General features: G+C 52.5%; 1 protein-coding gene across 1 annotated transcript; it reads left to right on the top strand.

Annotated features, from left to right (window-relative positions):
- The first annotated feature begins 2,665 nt into the window (after positions 1–2,665).
- Positions 2,666–18,020, top strand: MLYCD (malonyl-CoA decarboxylase). Its single transcript, XM_045890664.2, has 5 exons — positions 2,666–3,247; positions 10,696–10,808; positions 11,713–11,869; positions 14,679–14,828; positions 16,936–18,020. Exons 1-5 carry the CDS (start codon positions 2,702–2,704, stop codon positions 17,467–17,469), a joined length of 1,500 nt encoding a protein of 499 aa, XP_045746620.1. The 5' UTR covers positions 2,666–2,701; the 3' UTR covers positions 17,470–18,020.
- The last annotated feature ends 448 nt before the right edge of the window (positions 18,021–18,468 follow it).

Genomic DNA, 18,468 nt, shown 5'->3' with positions numbered 1-18,468 from the left:
TCTCCACTTTTCTGTTGGGTTGACAGTCTTCTCACATTGTATTGTGGTTTTTTATGTGTTAGGGAAATTAACAGTGTGCAAATATTTTTCCAATGTAGTGTTTGTCTTTTGATCTTTTTTTTTAAGATTTTATTTATTTATTTGAGAGAGAGAGAGCACAAGAGGGAGCACAAGCCAAGCCGGTGGGGAGAGGCAGAGGGAGAAGCCGACTCCCCCTCTGAGCAGGGAGCCCAATGTGGGGCTAATCCCAGGACCCTGGGATCATGACCTGAGCCGAAAGCAGACGCTTAACCGACTGAGCCACCCAGGCGCCCTTTGATCTTGTTTTTAAGCATAAAGAACTTTGGGGAAAAAATTATGTACTTAAATTTACCAATTTCTCTTTTATGGTTTGTGTCCTATTTTGAAAGACCTTTCTTGCTCTGAGAATACTTTTATTTCATTTTATAAAAATTTAAATCCCTAAGCCATTAGGGTTATCATGAGGATTAAATGAGATAATGTGTTTAAGACTAAGAAGAGCAGATGACACTTAGTAAGTGCTCGATAAAGTGTTGTTAGTGTGTCGAGGTAGGTAAAGGGCTTAGCCAATGCCTGCACACATCTCTCTTCTCAAAGGCACGTCCGGAACATCCAAGGGGGTTTAATGGGATGTCAGTTACCACTGTGTGACTAAGAAAGGAAGGGGTCCAGTCTCTGGTACCCACAGATCATGAGGTACCCTATATATCCCCAAACAAACAAACCAACCCTTCCCCAGACACTGTCCACCCTTTGATCTCAGCAGGCTCTTTCATGCTGTCCTTCATCCTTTGTTACCTAGATTAGGCTTCTCTTTTTTAAAGAGCACAGTGAGCTCTTGGCTGGATTTTTTCTGGACTCCACTAAACTTGGCATCAGGCCCCGCAAATTCCCTCCAGTCTCTCACTAGCTCTCCTTCTCTAAGGAGAGACTGCCATAGGTTGTGTTTGGAGGCTACAGATTGAATATGATTCCACAACCCTCAACACCAACACCTCCACCCCCACCGACAACTGCCTCTCCCACCCCGTCTGTGTTGCTTCTCCCAGTGTTTTAAGAATGAGTTCCAAAATCTAAAAGTCTAGGGCCATCGAGCCTCAGAGTAATAGAAACAAGATGGGAAGAGACAAAAGATGTGGCTAGAAAGAGCAGGGGCTGTTGGTGTGGGCTCTAATATGGTTAGACGGATAATTTAGAAAGTTCACTCAACAGCTGATGCAGAGAATGGATTGGAGGACTGAGCCTGGAAGCAAAGAGCTTACTGCCGTGGCCCCGCTGAGAAGGGGTGTGGTTTCTAGTATCTGCCTTCAGCTCAAGTCTTGATCCCAGAGTCCTGGGATGGAGTCCGGCATCAGGCTCCCTGCTCAGCCTGCTTCTCCCTCTGCCCTTCCACCCACTTGTGTTCTCTCTGTCAAATAAATAAAATCTTCTTTTTTAAAAAAAGTAGAGATCACTAAACCTTACATGTGGGATGAAGGGCAGGGGAGAGGTTATAAAACTGTGCTTTTGAACTTGGAAAAATGAATAGGTCAGCTCATCCCCGCCCCCTGCCAAACCATAACTAGCTTCTGGTCTCAGCTTAAATGTCACCGCCTCAGAGACTTTCCTGCTCACCCTGGTCACAGTGGAAAGTCCACCCCAACCCTGCTACATCATGTCAGTGCACGCTCCCTATTTCCTTCTTAGCACCATTCAGTTTGTAGTTAGGTTATCCTCTTCATTGGACTGTAAACTCCATAGGGCACCATCTGGTCTACCTAGCTCATTATTTTATCTCCATGCCTAGTACAAGACCTGGCACTTAGCAGGTGGTTAATAAACTCTGTTAAATGAATTTAGGGAGGAGGGAGAGGGGCACCTGGGTGGCTCAGTTGGTTGAGCATCCAACTCTTGGTGTCAGCTCAGATCATGATCTCGGGGTGCTCCATGGTGGAGGGGGGAGCCTCTGCTTGGGATTCTCCCTCCCCCTCCTCTCCTGGCGCACTCTCGCTTGCTTTCTCTCTCTCTCTCAAATAAATCTTTAAAAAAAAGGAAGGAGGGACAGGCTGGGGACTAAGATGGTGGGGAGCGCCCCATTTGCCGCGTCCATGAAAATTTCTCCGGCAGGCTGCTGGCGACCTGGATCCCGAGCTCAGGAGAGAGGAGAGCTGCACCTCTGGGAGGCATCTTGTATGATCAGACCCTGGCAACGATTTGAGATCGCCTAGGCACGACTTAAGACGAAGGCCACCCTGCCCGAGAACTACCACCAGGGACACTTGGTAAGCCCACAGGTTCCCGCCCAGGCTTCTCCTCAGACACGAGGGACCAGGAATCCGCAGGCGTAGCACGTTCCCCCAGGTGACTCGGATGCAGCTCGCGGTAGCAGAGCTCGCGTCCGGGGCAGGGGGGGCACGTACGCGCTGGGGCAAGAGGGTGGCGACCGAAACGGTGACTTTGGGTGGCCAGGTCGCAGCGCACGCCCGCAACCCCGCCCCGCCCGCATCCCCCCAGCGCAGTGGCCTTTGGCCTCACTTGGCCCCGCGCCGCGCTCCGCCCCGGCCCCGCCCCGGCCCCGCCCCGCCTCCCGATTGGCCACCGTTCCACCCGCCCCCTCGGCCTCGACTAATGAGGCCGGCGCGCGCCGGAAGCCGGAAGCCCCGCGGCGCCGGCGTCCCCCGAGCCGCGGCCGCTCGGTGCCATGCGAGGCGTGGGGCCAGCCCTGACGGCGCGGCGCCTCTTCCGCTTGCGGCTCTGCCCGCGGCCGCCGCGGCCGGTCGGACCCCGGCTGTCGAGCGGGGCGGCGGCGGCGGCGGCGGGCGCCCTGGAACGGGCCATGGACGAGCTGCTGCGCCGCGCGGTGCCCGCCACGCCGGCCTATGAGCTGCGCGAGAAGACGCCGGCGCCGGCCGAGGGCCAGTGCGCCGACTTCGTGAGCTTCTACGGCGGCCTGGCCGAGGCGGCCGAGCGCGCCGAGCTGCTGAGCCGCCTGGCGCGGGGCTTCGGCGTGGACCACGGCCAGGTGGCCGAGCAGAGCGCCGGCGTGCTCCAGCTGCGCGAGCAGCCGCGGGAGGCGGCCGTGCTGCTGCAGGCGGAGGACCGGCTGCGCTACGCGCTGGTGCCGCGCTATCGCGGCCTCTTCCACCACATCAGCAAGCTGGACGGCGGCGTGCGCTTCCTGGTGCGGCTGCGGGCCGACCTGCTCGAGGCGCAGGCCCTCAAGTTGGTGGAGGGGCCGCACGTCCGGGTAAGGCCCCGCCTGGGCCCCCGCCTTGCACCAGGGACGCGAGCTCCTGGCGGTCCTCCCGGTACCTGCCCCTCGAGCCCCAAACACTCACCTTCCCCAGCCTGAAGCCGCGCGCGCTTTGCCCCCGGTTACTGTCCCCCGCACCCCGTCCTCTTCCTCCCCAGGCGTTCTGAATCCTTGCCTTGCTCCAGGGTTTACTGTGTAGTGCTTACGAGAAACTCGGCACCGCCCGCCTTTAACGTGACTGTCAACGCCTCCGTCGTGGTTAAGTGTGTTCCACGAAGTCTCTTTTTTTATTACTTTAGCTGAGTTGCCTCTGTGTGGTATTCTTGAACGAGTACGCAACGGAGCATCACGTAGCCTCCAAAAACCTGGATGATGTCAGCAAAAGTTAGTTGCACACCCACTGTGTGTAAGCCCTGGTCTAAGAAGCCCTGCAGAATGCCCAGGGGTGAGGACTCTGGTCTCTGCCTCATGACTGTGCAGGGCGTTGCACTTTCCTGAGTTCAGCCCTGAAATGCGATGATTCCAAGCTGAGTACTTGAGTAATCAGGTGCTTAGCTCAGTGAGCTCATGTTAGGTGCAAGTAAATACTTCAGGATTTAAATAAGGACGACTTGAAAGATTGCTGACAGTTGAATGTAGTCCTCTTCTATTCTTGGTATTAAATATGAAGGGGCCACTAGCCTGCCCTTTTAGTGGACAAAAAATGATGTGAATGTTTCAGGAAGCTTCTGACATTGAGAACTTCTTTGGGTGCAGTTGGCTTTAAAAAATTGAGCAGTTGAACGATTATGTCCTAATTCGTTTAAGAACGCTAACACTGGCATGATCATTTTCATGTTCGTGTCCTCATTCTCAGGTGGGTTAAGGAAACCTACTGAGGTCAGGAGACTTGACCAAGGACTCAAAGCAAATAGGTATGTCTTCAATCATCTACCCAAACCTCAATCTGGGGTTCTTTGCACCATGCTTTATAACTACATCATGCGGTGTGAGTTATGGTGTTTATGAGAGACTTCATCTTTCTTGACTATTTGGCCTCAGATGCATAAACACTGGGGATAGTGAAAAATGGGGTTAATCTCAGTGATAACAGTGCTGTGATTGATTACTCATGATGGCTGGTTAATTTATAATGCTAAATGTTAATCTAGGGCCACGATTTGAATTGATCACATTTCTGACTCAAGCCCAGCCTGAATGGCTGGGACTTCATGTTCTACACACTGTGTGCGTTCCCATCTGCCTGGGTTAAGTCTTCAATCCAAGCACAGGTGTTGGGTTTTCTTTGTTTTTTGTTTTTTCTTGAAACAGGGACCAGTACTTCATGGTGGTCCTTCTGTAGCTTGATTTTTATTACATAGAAAACTGGAGAATTAGGTAGAATGTCACCTGTCCCAGAATGAAATAATCCACCTTTCTCTCCATCCTTCCACCCAACACGTGACCATTGGGTGTTTATCTTATACCAGGCATGCTCCTGGTGCTCAGGTCACTTGCTCAAGAGCTTCCATTCTAGTCTAGTATGGGAAGAGTTAATAGCAGGCATAGTGACTGGTAGGTGCTTTTCGCACACTGGCTCATCTCATTCTCAGCAAGCCATAGGGACCTGTTGTACAGATGAGGAGATTAAAGCTCTTCATGGTCAAGTGCAATGCCCAGAGTGCTGAGCTGGAATTCAAGCCCAGTCTTGACTCCAGAATTATGTACTTTGTCGCTACACGTTGATTCTCGGAGCCGATGACTTTACTGGATCTAAAAGGGATTTGGTTTTCTTAGAATTTGCCTTTTTCTGCAAAATCAAGGACAAGATAAAACAACCCAGTTAATTAATGGCTTTGTTTTTTACTTAGTTTCACCTAATGGGGAGTTTAATGTTCTCTAGTTGTGAGTGTATTTACTTTTTCCAGGAGTAAGTGTACAAGCTTCCATCTCACCGGTAACATCAGTACTCATCTTTCTCTGGAGCCACTGGTCATTGTTCCCTGTTGCAAAATCAGCAATCCTGCCGTGGCCAGAAGGATCAACGTGTAATGTCTTTCCTTTGGCTTTCTTGGTGCACAGCAAACTACTGCGGACATTTCCAGCTTTCCCACCCATTACTCGCTCCTCTCCACAGACCCCCCTTTGATGGAAAGAGCCGACCCCACATTACTACGTGATTCTTGCTTGGGAAGCCCGTTAGAGTAGGAGCTGCTCATCACTCAGCGTTTCCAGCACTCCAGTTCAAGGTGGCCTCCCCCAGTTTTGAGCTTCATGGCATGTATTATTTGTGCATGTATTATTATATTATTTGCTTGGATCTTATTCCTTAACATTAGAATTTAGCATTTGAAATGTATTATTCCACCAGGCCCCCCCCCCCCCCACCAACTCCAACTAGATGATCAGCCCCTTGAAAACTGAGAACCTTGTTTTAAAAGTCTTGCGTAGCAAAATGGTGAATGATGCATGAGATGAGAGTCTGGGGTGCCCCGCCACAAGACGGAGTTGACACACTGATCACTTCCGTTTGTCTTGACGTCACCCTGCTGCACTCAGAGGTCTGAGCCCGGAGGGAAGCCCAGAGGGCTGGGAAGGTTTCTGCATGGCCAGCAGAGGTGTCACGTCAGACATTTGGCCAGCCCTTGGCAGATTTCAGCGTGTTGGCCCCAGTGATGTCTAAGGTCCCATCCAGTTCTAAATCCTCCAATTCGTGAGAGGTTACCGAATGCGTCCATCCCCTTGCTGTTCCCCACGCAAGAAAACTTGGGTTATCATTCAGGTGAGAAGGCGCGTGGCAGCTGAAAGCTGTGACATTGAGACTTGATCTGGGCGCCCGAGGGGCTTGCTCTGGGGAGATCCTGAGCCAGGTCCTCAGCTGTTCAGGGTTCCCTTGTTTTTGTAACCAAGGTAGTCCACACACGAAGAAACCTTTTGTACCAACAGGCAGAAGGTCATGTGGAGTAAAGGTATTTCTTGAACAGAGGATGAGTAACAATAGCCTGACCTTTGCCTCTGCGGGTGTCCCAGACAAAGGCAAGAAGCCTTTTCTAGTCACTTAGTCACACCTCTTGGCGTTTCTCTACCTGGAGTTCTTGTCCTTCTATCCAGTGCATGTAACTATTAGAGCTAAATCCGTCCATTCCCTTCTTCTTTGCTTTACGTGGTCACTTAGCACTTTTTTAATTCCTATCATTTAAATCCTTCAGAGAATAGTTTTTTTTAATCCATAGAAATTGTCCCTGGGATCCAATTTTGTAATCTATCGCTAGGATCACATAATGTGTGCAATCCACTTTGATTTCCGTTTCTTCTACATCGTTCTGGATTTTGCATCCAGGTTAAAGAGACGACAAAGCTAGAACCTTTTGCTCTGAGGAATTCAGTGTTAGAAACCACTGGAAGTTTGGCACATAAATCTTTAGAGCAGGAGTCCCAAACGCCCAGTGACCCATGGTGCCCTGTGATGCTGGGGGAGCAGGGAGCTCACTCCGTGTCGCTTCCGATCTGAGTGCCCCTCCCTGCGTGCACATGGCACCGTGTCCCGGCTCTGTCACTCTTCCACACCTGCTCACCTCCGGACTTGCTGGACGAAGTCACATGGACACGCGCTGGTTTGCATGAGGGCTGCTGTAGGTTTGGCCCTGGGCGTTCACCCCAGAATACGCTCAGTCCACTGCGGGACCACGACAGGTTCTTGTTTACTGAATCCTATAGGGTGCAATGGCATTTTTAGAGTAACGGGCAAGTATGAGGCCAAAAAGGAAGCTGCTGGGGTGTCTTTCATGGGGCAGTGGGGACTGTGGAGGAAGCACTGTGTGGAGATGGAAGAGGCCGGCTCTCAAGACTGTCTGTGCCCTCTGCTGATTAAAGGCATGATTTTATCCAGGTCCTTTAACCCCTGGGCCCATCGGCTGTGCACTGAGATGAGAGATTCTGCTGGCGGTTGGTATGCTCAAGGTCAGCCTGCTTCCCCCTTCTAAGAAGTGCTCTGAGGGTTACTGTGAAGCTTGGCTCAAAATCAGATTCACAAACGAGGGTACAGTTCCTCACAGTCCAGGTTGTGATTACTGGAAATAGGGGTGTATGCTGTGGTGGGGGGGGGGGTTAGAGGCTTTCTGTTTTTCTCCAGAGGCCGACTTGGGTTGAGGAGTTAAGTTTCTTAGAGAGAAAATCCCCCACGAAGCTGACTTGAGTTCCCATTCTAGGAGGTCCGAGCTCTGTTCAGTGGCTTGTGGGCACCAGAGGGAAGCTGGCATTTAGAAAGTGGAAGGGTTTCTTGATGGCAGTTGGAACATAGAAATTCCAGTGAGATGAGAGGTGTGCGGGCCTTGACAGAAGCACGGGGTCCAGCAGAGAGGGGACTAAACTCGCAGCTGACTGGCCGGCGTCCCTACTGTCTCGAGGTCCAGCCACACTGGATGCTTTGTTGTACGACCTCTTTTGATGGCTTGTCCTGCTTTGCAGTGAACGTAGTGGTCCTTGTTGGTTCTACTAAACTCTGTGCTTAGCTAGACCAAAAAGGACCTTATCTGCAGTTTGGCAGGGATGCCCCAGTGCCCCAGAGGGACAGCAGCTTCCACCAGTGGGAATCGTACCTAGAATGTCTTAGCTGTGCCTCCGGGACCCTGTCCAGTGCTTCGAGCTCCTTGTCCCAGCTCAGGGCTTCTGAGCAATGGAAACTAACTTTGCTCCACATTCCAAACATGGGGAGATCTTGATAGCCAACAACTTCAGCAAACTCTGCCCAAAGGGGAGTTTGATTGGCCTTCTGCACAGTGTCCTCCAAGATGACCACAGTGGGCAGGTGTGGAAAGCCGAGTCCAGGTTGATTGGCAGCCCCGGCAGTTGTGTGTGTGAGTCTGGGATCGATGGCAGAACTGATGCGCATAAAGCAGAGGCAGTGTCTTCCCCTCCTGTCGCCTGCGATCCGGCCCAAACAGCTGTGCCGCGTGAGCACCGAGCCTGGGGACTTGTGCCCTTTCACCTAGATTCCCAGATCTCATGTGGCAGGGTCACATTTCACAGCCGTCAGTAGCCCGAAATAGAACCAAGAGACCTTGGAGGGGGAGCTCTCACCGGCCAAACCGTTTCTTTCATCATTAATCCTGAATTGATACTGGAACTAGGTACCTCCCGCATGCTCCTGTCATGAATGTGGAAGAGGCACCAGCCCTCCCCACATGGAGCTTGGCTAATCCAGTCCTAACCCTGCAGCGCACAGGTTCCTAACCTGGAGTCCACGAACCCCAGGAGATGAGCCATCGGTGAGTTTCAGAGGGCTCCACGAATCCCAGGAAATTATGTGCAGAAATTGGCTCATGTGTTTGCGTTTTCCTGGGGAGCAGGTCCCTGGTTTTTAGCACGTGCTCAGGAGGGCATGAGGACCCCAGGAAGATTAAGAACCGTTGTGGCCCAAGGCAGTATTTTATAAGCAACCTTTGTGCACTGCCTGGCCGATGGCCTCTCTTCTCCCATCCTGCCATTGCCTCCTCCCCATTCTCCGGTCTTTCTCTTTCATTTGACATCAGTCTGCAAACCGTCTTCCACATGGGAGACCCCCACCCTGAATTCTTTGGGCACCAGAGGAGTAAATTTGAAATAACCTCTGCCCTCACCGTGAGCATAGAGCTGAGCGAAGAAGACCAGGTTATGGAATTGAGAATTAAAAGGCATTGTAAAGGGCATCTGGTCCAACCCGTAAATCCTTAAAACAGCTCCACCAAATCCTCATCGACCCAGCGCTCGGTGCCCACCTATGGTGAGGGCCATCCAGGATGGCGTCTGTAGTCAATCTACCTATTCAAGCCTTCTTTTATATTAAATTCAATCCACGTCTAACTTGGTCCATGATTTCCCCCTGTTGGTCCAAGATTTACCTCCCTCCTCTCCCCCATAGGGTCACACAGAACAAATTTGTGGCTGGTTCTGTGCCCCAGGCCTTAAATATTTAAAGATGAATCTCACTTCATTCTGAAACCTTTTCTGAGCCACCAATCCTATACTTCCTTGCACCTTGTCCTCAAGTGACAACATTGTGAATCCTTCCACCTTTTACCAGGGAATAAAATGTGAAGTGGTCCTATAACGTTTTTACAGCTTTTGCAATTACAGCTCTTTGTCAATTCTGTACCAAATGTGCTGAGATATTTATTATTACTCAGTAATCAGTGTATCTGTTAATACATAGTTCATCTATGAGTAACAGAGACCCAAAATAATAGTGGTTTGAATAAGAGAGAAGTTTGTCTCTAACCTAAAAGTCTGGAGGTAGACACCCCAGGGATGATTCTGTTCTGTGATGCCTTCAGTTGACCCAGACTTCCATTTGGATCTCCCCTAAAAACCTTAATCCCCAGAGTTACCTCATGTCCCAAGATGGCTGCTGCAGCTCTGGCCATCACATCATCTTCCAGCCTGCAGGGGGAGCAACAAAGAAAAGATGGGCAAAGGGCATACTCTTGCCATTCTTTAAGGTTCCCCAGAGCTGCTCCAGGACACTTCTGTTTACATCTGGCCAGAAGTCAGTCATATGACCACCACTAGCTGCAGTGCAATCTTAAATCTGGACAGCCATGCACCTACCTAAAGCATAAGGCTTCTGTGCATTTGGAAGAAAGGGAGGCAGATGTTGAGGAACAAACAAGCCACTTCTGCTGCCCTGGGCGTCCTCTTGCTCTGGCTGTCAGGAAGCCTACTGCTGTCCCATGTTCAGCGAGTCACAGGAGGCTACCCTGAGCCAGGTCTGCCCCTGTGTCCCCTCCTTTCCTACACACCTAGTGCCATTCTTGTTTGAAAGGTGAAGTTGACTCACGTAGATCAGATACAAATAAGTGAAGTGAAATTAGAATAATTTCATCAAATCTAAATGCACTAATCGCCAAACACGCGATTATTTTATGTCCCACGGAAGTAGGAAAAACCGCTCCCCCACCACGAGGGTGACCCGCCGTCACGTGAAAGATGCATGTCGACTTCAGAGATGTTCAGATACGACATGTGGAGCTGCCGACTGTGGTGCCCGGCCCCTGCACTTGTTTCTCTCGGGAAACAAGGGGCGATACCTCGGTGCGTCCCAGAGTGTTCCCAAGAGCGTGGGGACTCGAGTCCCACGCCGCCTGCATTAGCGCGCCCTGCGTGATGCACCATCCTTTGCTCTGTCAACCTCACGTTTCGGTTGTGTTCACTGCAGTCAGCACATCCCAACATACCATTTGCTTGGGGCAGCTTAGCTCCCATCGAACGCTCCCCTTGAGGCCCCTTTCTGACCGGGGTCGCAGAGGCTAAGCAGAGAGCTGGGTGCCGAGCGCCTGGTCGGGGTGGGTCCTGCAGAGAAGCTGGTTGGCGAAGCCCCGTGCAGGGGGCTTTTGTGTCCCGCTTCATCCGCGGTGCCGGCTCGCGACGAGGCAGGGGTGCGTGTGCTCTCCCGGCCCCGGCAGCTAGCACTGTGTTCTCCCTTGCAGGAGATGAACGGAGTGCTGAAGGGTATGCTCTCCGAGTGGTTCTCCTCCGGCTTCCTGAGCCTAGAGCGGGTCACCTGGCACTCGCCCTGTGAGGTGCTGCAGAAAATCAGCGAGTGAGTATTAAGGTTTTCACTTTGCCTTAATGTTAGCTGAAAGCCAGTCTCCACCCACACAGGCGCTCGGTTCCAAGCACAGTTTTCGCAAGTGGTGTGGCTGTCCTAGCCGGCGATGTCGAGATCACAGGTGGGCACCGGCCATTCTGCCCGCAGGCCCGCACGCGGGGTCCCCTTGATGTCCTTGGGTTTCCTGCAGGCCCCAGTGTCAGAGCCGCAGGACTTCCCTGGACTTTAGGATCTCCCCTAATGGGGCAAACTTCTCCCTTGGGTGAATCTCGGAGTGGGCCATATGGTGCACGATGCGAGCGTGCCCGGGGCATGGAGAGGCCCCAGCTGGCATATCACAATGGCCCTTGGACAGGAGAAGCTCTTTCCATCTCAGGGTCTCCATGCTCCATGCCGTCTTAAGGAAGCTAAGGCTTGCCAAAGGTTGCACTCGGAAGCATGACAAATTCCAGGGGCTGCCATTTCACAACAACCAACAATATAGTGGTTGGAGGAGGTCACTAGACAAATGGAACCAGGTCACAATCTCAGGGTCATGAGATCGAGCCCCGAGCTGGGCTCCGTGCTCAGCAAGGAGTCTGCTTCGGATTCTCTCTCTCTCTCAAATAAATGAATAGATAGAATCTTTTTTTAAAAATAAATAGATAAATAAATAAAATTGCAGCACAACTGCTTCCCAAGGGCCCTGCAAACTAGTCTTAAGACCAGGTATTAAGAATTAGAGGACAATTTGGTGTGTAAAATGATCATTAGTTGGAGTTCCTCTCAGTCAGTGCTGTTCCATATTAAAACGATTTTCTTTGAATTCTCCTGAAGTTGTAATATGAATCGGGATCAGCAATGGTTATTTAACTTGTAGATTGTTCGACTGTCTTATTTCTAATTCTCTGCTCAGGTCTGAGGCCGTGCATCCTGTGAAAAATTGGATGGACATGAAGCGACGCGTCGGGCCTTACAGGAGATGTTACTTCTTTTCTCACTGTGCAGCCCCCGAGGAGCCCCTGGTCGTGTTGCATGTGGCACTGACCGGCGAGATTTCCAGCAACATCCAGGTACCTGCACGGCCGTGGCAGAACCACGCAGGCGTCCCACAGGGCCCCGTACATTTTTCTAAAACCTGATTTTACCCCCCTTTATGAAGTGGGTTGCTTGAGGCATTCGTGTTCTGAATTGGCTAGAGAAGAAATCTCCAGATCTGTAGCCACAGGGTGTAGACCCGTACTAGACAGAGTTACGGACTGAGGACGGCACTCCTCTGCGGGAATTGACTTTGAGTGGAGACGGGGGTAAGGAAGGGAGGGCACTCGCTTCCACAGTTGAGCGTTCGTTCAGTGCCTGTAGGCAGGCATAAAAGATCCATGACTAAAAACTTGAAAACTAGACTGTGTGCCTTGTGCCTACTGCGGGCCCAGCGCTCTGCCCAGGGAGCCGAGGGGACAGGCCCGTGGTGATGGGCCCTGCCTCCTGCGGAGTTGACAAGAAAGTCCCCATCCTTCCTGCAGGTGCAGGGATGGGGACACTGCTGCAGAAGAAGAACCATTGTGGGGCTAGGGATGGGGGCAGACTCCGAGGAAGGGAAGGGCAGTGAGGGGAGCCGAGACACCCGGGTCACTTCGGGCTTGGATCCGGAATGGCCGGTTAGGAAGCTGGAAAGATGAGAACGGATACCGGGATGGGCTCGCAGGCAGCGTTTCCTAGTATCAGAAGGCGGAGAAATCAAGCAGGGCAACTGGGCAGGTGTTCTTGCCCACCAGGGAGGAATGCCCTGAAGGCTTTCGTGTCTGAGGGAGCCGGCAGTCCTCTCTACAGGCCAGGCGGCGGGATCTATGAAAATGGAGAACGGGCGTTCTTTTCCACCTACAGTTTCCACTCTGAGGGATTCATCCCTGGGACCTGCTCAGACCTAAGAGTGCGGACGGTGGCTCATCAGGGCATCGTGTAGTTTGGGAAGGCTGGACATGGTGGCCCGACTGCCCACCATAGAGAACGCAGCAAAGACACGAAGGCATATACCTCTGTTACATCCTCACACCCAGGATCTCCAGGCGTGTATTTAAATGGGAATTTACTGCTACGGTTTTGACGCGGAGAGCCGGCCTTGACTTACTCTTGAGTAAAATTCAGGCCCCGGCCTAGCATGTGTAGCGTGCTCTTACTTACATGTATATTGGTTGAGCGTTTGCTCAGTGCCCGTCGGCCCCTCAAGCACATTCCCTGCGTCACTGCTCAGCACCATGTGGGTTAGGTGCCACTCCCGCTAATACTGTCCTCGGTGGGTGTGAGAAGGGGAACTTCAGTGATGTGCCCACGATCCCAGAACCGGTAAGGATGAGACAGGATTCCAACCCAGCCCACACACCAGCCTTCAGGGCAATGCCTTTTGTGTGGAGATCGGGGCATATGGGAGCAGGTGAGGGGGGAGGGGGTTGTGTGCAGGGTGTGTGTGTGTGTGTGTGTGTGTGTATTTAAGTGTGTACATACCTTTAGCTAGTCAGACTGGAAGGCATTCACCCCAAGGTTAACAGCAGGACTTGGCATTAGGTTTTGGAGTAACTTGTGATTCCTTCCTTATGCATTTACTTCTTGCTCCCTCTTTGACATTGTGCACGTCTCACTTGTATAATCAAAGAAGGATTCATTTGTATTTTGAGCACTTTAAAAAAAGATTTGCTGGAACTTTTTGAATAGGGAACGCAAGATAACCTACAGAGTTCGGGAAGGACAAAAAGGTAACCCCATAAGGTGAAGACCAAGCCCAAGGCTGAGGTGCGCCCTGACCCTGACAGCTGGGAGCCCTCCCTCAGAGTCCAGCCCCAGGAGAGGGTGTGGCACCGCCCTGGGGGTGTCCCTCCCTCTGTGCCACCATCCACCCCACTTTCCTATGACAGTAGTTCTTAATTTTTCAGGAGTCACAGGAAAGACCCTTTGAGCATCTGAAGGGGATGAAATGAAAGCTGGAGGTCATTTTCCCCTGGGGGACATGCGCAGACTCACACGTCCCGCACTCAATTTCAGAAAGCTTGGGGACTCCCAGGCCTCATCGGGGCTCTGGGCCAAACCACCCCTACTGCAAGAGTCAGATGTAGCTGGTGGCAGTTAGGGTAGCTTAAATGTGTTCTGGAGAAGCAAGCTGGTGTACGTGCGTTGAAGCAAACTGCAGGTAACCACCTGCTCTTCCAGTGGTCAGGCGACCTTCGGATGGGAAGGTTCAGAAATCCCTGCATTCAGAACTCAGGGCTAATAAGATCAGCCCTGGCAAAGGGACTTTCCTACAGAGTCTTTCCTAGGTCACTTCGTGAGTGGGTGTGGGTGTGGGTGTTCTCCCTGGGGAAAAACAAGGATGTAGCACAAAATCAAAAAGGTACAGAGAAAAGTACATTTCCTCAGAGAAAAACTGTATAGGAGCATGTATGGCCTATTGAGAAATCCAAAAGCCTAGAGCTCGGAGAGAAGGAACAAGAACAACTACGGGCTACAGCCAGCAGGCCTGCACGGGGCAGCCGGGGAACGGAGGTGAGGCGGATGGGTTAGGTCTGGGTGCCAGCGTGGGTGGGGAGGAGAGTCATCTCTGGCTCCCACAGCACAGAGGCCTGGAAAAGAAAAGGTAAAGGGGACTCCCGTTGTTTCCGGAGAAGCTCAGAGGGACTGAAATACTACCCGTGCAACAAACAGCCCAGGGAGGCCACGCAGGTGCTGCCTCGGGGAGATTTCCAGTCAGAACAGGCCTTTGGCCTCCAGAGCCTCGTCGTGAACAGGCGCTAGGGTCTCCCGGCTCCCGCCCTCCCTGGCTTCTCCTGGCCCAGGAGGTAGGGCAGGCACGGGAAGCAAGGGGCCCAGGCCCACCATCATCGTGTCTTCCAGGCCATAGTGAAGGAGTGCCCCCCTTCGGAGACGGAGGAGAGGAGCAAGATCTCGGCGGCCATCTTCTACTCCATCAGCCTGACGCAGCCAGGACTGCAGGGGGTGGAGCTGGGCACCGTCCTGGTCAAGCGAGTGCTCAAGGAGCTGCAGGTGGGCACGGCACAGGGCCTCTGGGTGTGAGACGAGAGGACCTAGAGGGGGTGGGGGGAGTGGGAAAGAGCCAGATGCCCCTTGGCACGTCCCAGGTGCCCCAGGACGACTCGGGAGAAGTAAGCAGTGCCGAGAGAGGGGCATCTGGAACCTCGCTTCTCAGATGTCTTCCGAGGACATCAGCCCCCCCGGGAAACCATCCGCCCTGTGGCCGGGGCCTCTCCTGGCTTGCGTGTGCTACCCCGGCTTCATAACCACCAGCCCCTTCACTCCCATGTCCCAGTTTGGATGACACACTTTGTGGTCGTCCTGGCCGTGCCTGACCGGCCCCCACACCCTCCAGGCTCTGGCCCCGACACCCCCTCAGTGTGGGCTTTCTCAATAGCCCTGAGGGAGTGTCGAGGTTAGACCAGGCACCTCGAAGGTAAACACGCTGGCCTTTTTGTTGTTGTTGTTTTTTAATAACTTCCCTCTGTTGCCCTGGGAAAAACGCTTCACCATCCTACAACAGAATTGTTCACATTCAGTCTAGGTCTAGCTTTCTGAAACGATCTCATAAGGGGCTTGAGTGAACTGTAGTGAGCAGAATCTAATTATTAGGTAAAATAATTAGATTGCTAATAATTGGTTCTGAGAGCGGTGCTCTCTGCTTTGGGTGATTTCAGCACAGCACCCGCAGCAGAAGCCCTTCCATGGAGAATGACAGAATGGAATTAAAATACTGCCGTGCTTTGTGTTAAATTCATAATCAATCTTAAATCTGAGAACTCAGGATTCAGTTGGATATCAGCTTCATTAAAATCACTCTCTTGCCACCTTTTCCCCAGAGACGATAGGAGCCCCATCTAATTAATATAAGTTTCTTTTTCTTTCCTTCTTTTTTGCTGACGGTGTTGATGAATGGAGCAAGGAGAGAGAGCAGGGGGTGTATCGGGGTGAGAAAGGCCATCAGAAGAAGAGCAGAATCTGGGGTTCTGGGTAATTCACCCGCAGACTCTACTTCCGGTTGGGTCAGAGTCGGCCCCTCCGCCAAGTAGCCATCCTGGGGGAGGGAGGGTCTCTGGTCCCATGCTCGGCTGTGAGCCTGATAGTCACCAGGAGAACCCGAAAAAAGCCCTATCACTGTCCTGCACCAGCGTGTGCATCACGGTTTATAAAAGCAGACCTTTTTATAGAGAGCCGCCCGAAATGCCCGTTGAAAAGAACGTGGTTAGGAAAATCATGCTATAGTCTTATCTTTTAATATTACTCTGTTGTTAAAGTTATGTTTTTGAATTTTGAATGGGAAACAAGAAAATGCTCACGATCCAGGTTCATAAAGCAGGGGCATAAAATAACATCTCACTCAGGGAAAAACTGCCTGGAGAAAGACCAGGAGGAATTACACTTTATCAGACCTGGAGAGTAGCTATTCAGAGTCCTGGAGTGTGGTAGGTTTGTTGGTTTGTTTTCAACGTAAGTTAAAAAAAAAAAAAAAATTCTTCTGTAATGAGCACATAGTACATTTTTAATCAGAAAATTCTAGGTTTTTACAAAATGGTCCTTGAGATCTGTCATTTGACCATGAATGGTACCGTCTGATACGGAGAAGCAGCCATGGCCCCCCCTTCTCGCCCATCCTTGCACGCACTGTGGGATCTCGGGCCAGCGCTTTCCCACTCGAGACACAGCCATCTGGTACTTGCGTGCCAAGTGCCAAGCCAGGCTCTGTGGCCGCAGAGAAGTCCCTGGGAGGTGTGCCACACAGGAGCTATGGTCAGAAGACTGCGAATCAAGCCCCACGTCACTGCAGCCCCCGCTGCTCATTTCGGTCCAGCCCCTGACTTACCACTGTGATAGTGCAGACAGAGAAGGCCTTCAGACAGGCTCACCTTGGGGACTCAGGATGCCGCCGGGCCCTAGCATATGTCAGGTTCTTAGTAAACGTGCCTTGAAAGGAGAGAATGAACGCACATCAAATACCATGATGTAAACCACACAGCAGCGTGCAGGGCTTAATGAGGCCTAAATGATAAATGGAGGGGTGTTTCTGCTTCTGTGACATACCAGCTGAATTTTGTATGTGTGTTTTCTCCACCTTCCTTTCCCAACCAACCATGCCTTACAGAAAGAGTTTCCTCGTCTTGGGACATTTTCAAGTCTGTCTCCTATACCTGGATTCACCAAGTGGCTTCTGGGACTCCTGAACGCACAAGCAAAGGAACACGGGAGGAATGAACTCTTTACAGATTCGGAATGTAAAGAAATCTCTGAGATCACAGGCGGTCCCATCAATGAGACCCTCAAGGTCTTTCTCAGCAGCAGTGAGTGGGTGAAGTCTGAAAAGCTGGTCAGGGCGCTCCAGGCCCCCTTGCTGCGGCTCTGTGCCTGGTACCTGTACGGAGAGAAGCATCGGGGCTTTGCCCTGAACCCTGTGGCAAACTTCCACCTGCAGAATGGGGCCGTGATATGGCGCATCAACTGGATGGCCGACGTGAGCCTCAAGGGCATCACCAGCTCCTGCGGCCTGATGGTCAACTACCGGTACTACCCGGGGGACACAGCCACCAACAGCACCAACTACCTCTGCTCCAAGAACATCAAAGCTTCCGAGCAGGTCCTCAGCCTCGTGGCCCAGTTTCAGAAGAACAGCAAACTTTAGACCTGTCCCAAAGCAGACGTCCCCAACCCAGAGAAGGAGGATTTTTCTGGATGAGTCAGGGAGGGTTATGCGTCGAAAGGGGCTTTTTTAGTCAAGCAGGGTGAGAGCGTGTTCTTAGGCCCGCAGCAGGGTCACACCGGGAGGCTGTGCCCTGACTTCCGTTGCAAGAGCGCAGGCTGCCGCCAGATGCTGGGGGCCTGGACGTGCACTGGGCGGGGACACCCTCCCCCCCACCCCGAGAGCGGCCTGGCTCCCTGCCCGAGGCGGTGCTCTGGTGCTCCATCTTCAGAAAGCTCTAGAGCCTCTGCTGGCTGTCGTCCCAGGGTGGACCGGCCAGCCTCACCGGGCCCCGGGCCGCTGGCCCAGGTGAGAGCAGATTTTCCTTCAAGCTTAGAACATAACTCAGCCATGGTTGTCTTAGCTGTTTCTCTCCACTCACGACAAAGAGGTAGAGGGCTGTGCTACACGTTACTCAAAGTTTTGGAGATCCGAATGTAGGGAAATGTTCATGACTGCACCAAGTTTCTTAAATTAAATCATTGAGCACACGAGGTGGTGTCGCGTGGGGCTTGGATTGGACGGTAGACGTTAGGATTGCAGAGACACGGGTGCGTGAAGAACCTGAGCGTGCCGAGCGAGCTTGCCGTGTGAAGCACTGGGCGATGTAAGACGGCGTGGTGGCCGCCTCGGAGAGCCGAGACCTCGGGGGCTGGAATGCGTGCGACATAGCAGCGGTGCTGCGGGCAGCCGGCCCGGCGGGGGGCGGGGGGCGGGGGGCCTGCGTGCACGGCCTCGCTGCTGTCCCTCCCGCAGGCAGGTCCCCGGGCCTTGCACGCTCTTCATCCTCCACACTCGACCCCTGCGCCTTCCGCATCACCTGCTGCGTGGGGCTTGTTGCCTGATAAGCAGCGCTGGGCCGGTGGTCACCCTGGAAGTGTCTCTTGCTCTGAATCCTGGTGCAAACAGTCCAGTGCCGCTTGGCACGGCTCTGAGCTCCCG

This window comes from Mirounga angustirostris, unplaced genomic scaffold (assembly GCF_029215605.1).
Source record: "Mirounga angustirostris isolate CCGP_5_RB_7025 unplaced genomic scaffold, mMirAng1.0.hap1 SCAF_16, whole genome shotgun sequence".
Taxonomy (NCBI): domain Eukaryota; kingdom Metazoa; phylum Chordata; class Mammalia; order Carnivora; family Phocidae; genus Mirounga; species Mirounga angustirostris.
The sequence above is the reverse complement of the archived record's forward strand: the minus strand, read 5'-3'. Positions and strand labels throughout refer to the sequence as shown.

Bases quoted from the DNA above. Each gene is read 5' to 3' on its own strand.
- MLYCD (XM_045890664.2), top strand. From the start codon at position 2,702: ATGCGAGGCGTGGGGCCAGCCCTGACGGCGCGGCGCCTCTTCCGCTTG. The intron at 3,248-10,695 runs GTAAGGCCCCGC...TCTCCCTTGCAG, and splicing joins TGGAGGGGCCGCACGTCCGG to GAGATGAACGGAGTGCTGAA. The intron at 10,809-11,712 runs GTGAGTATTAAG...TTCTCTGCTCAG, and splicing joins GTGCTGCAGAAAATCAGCGA to GTCTGAGGCCGTGCATCCTG.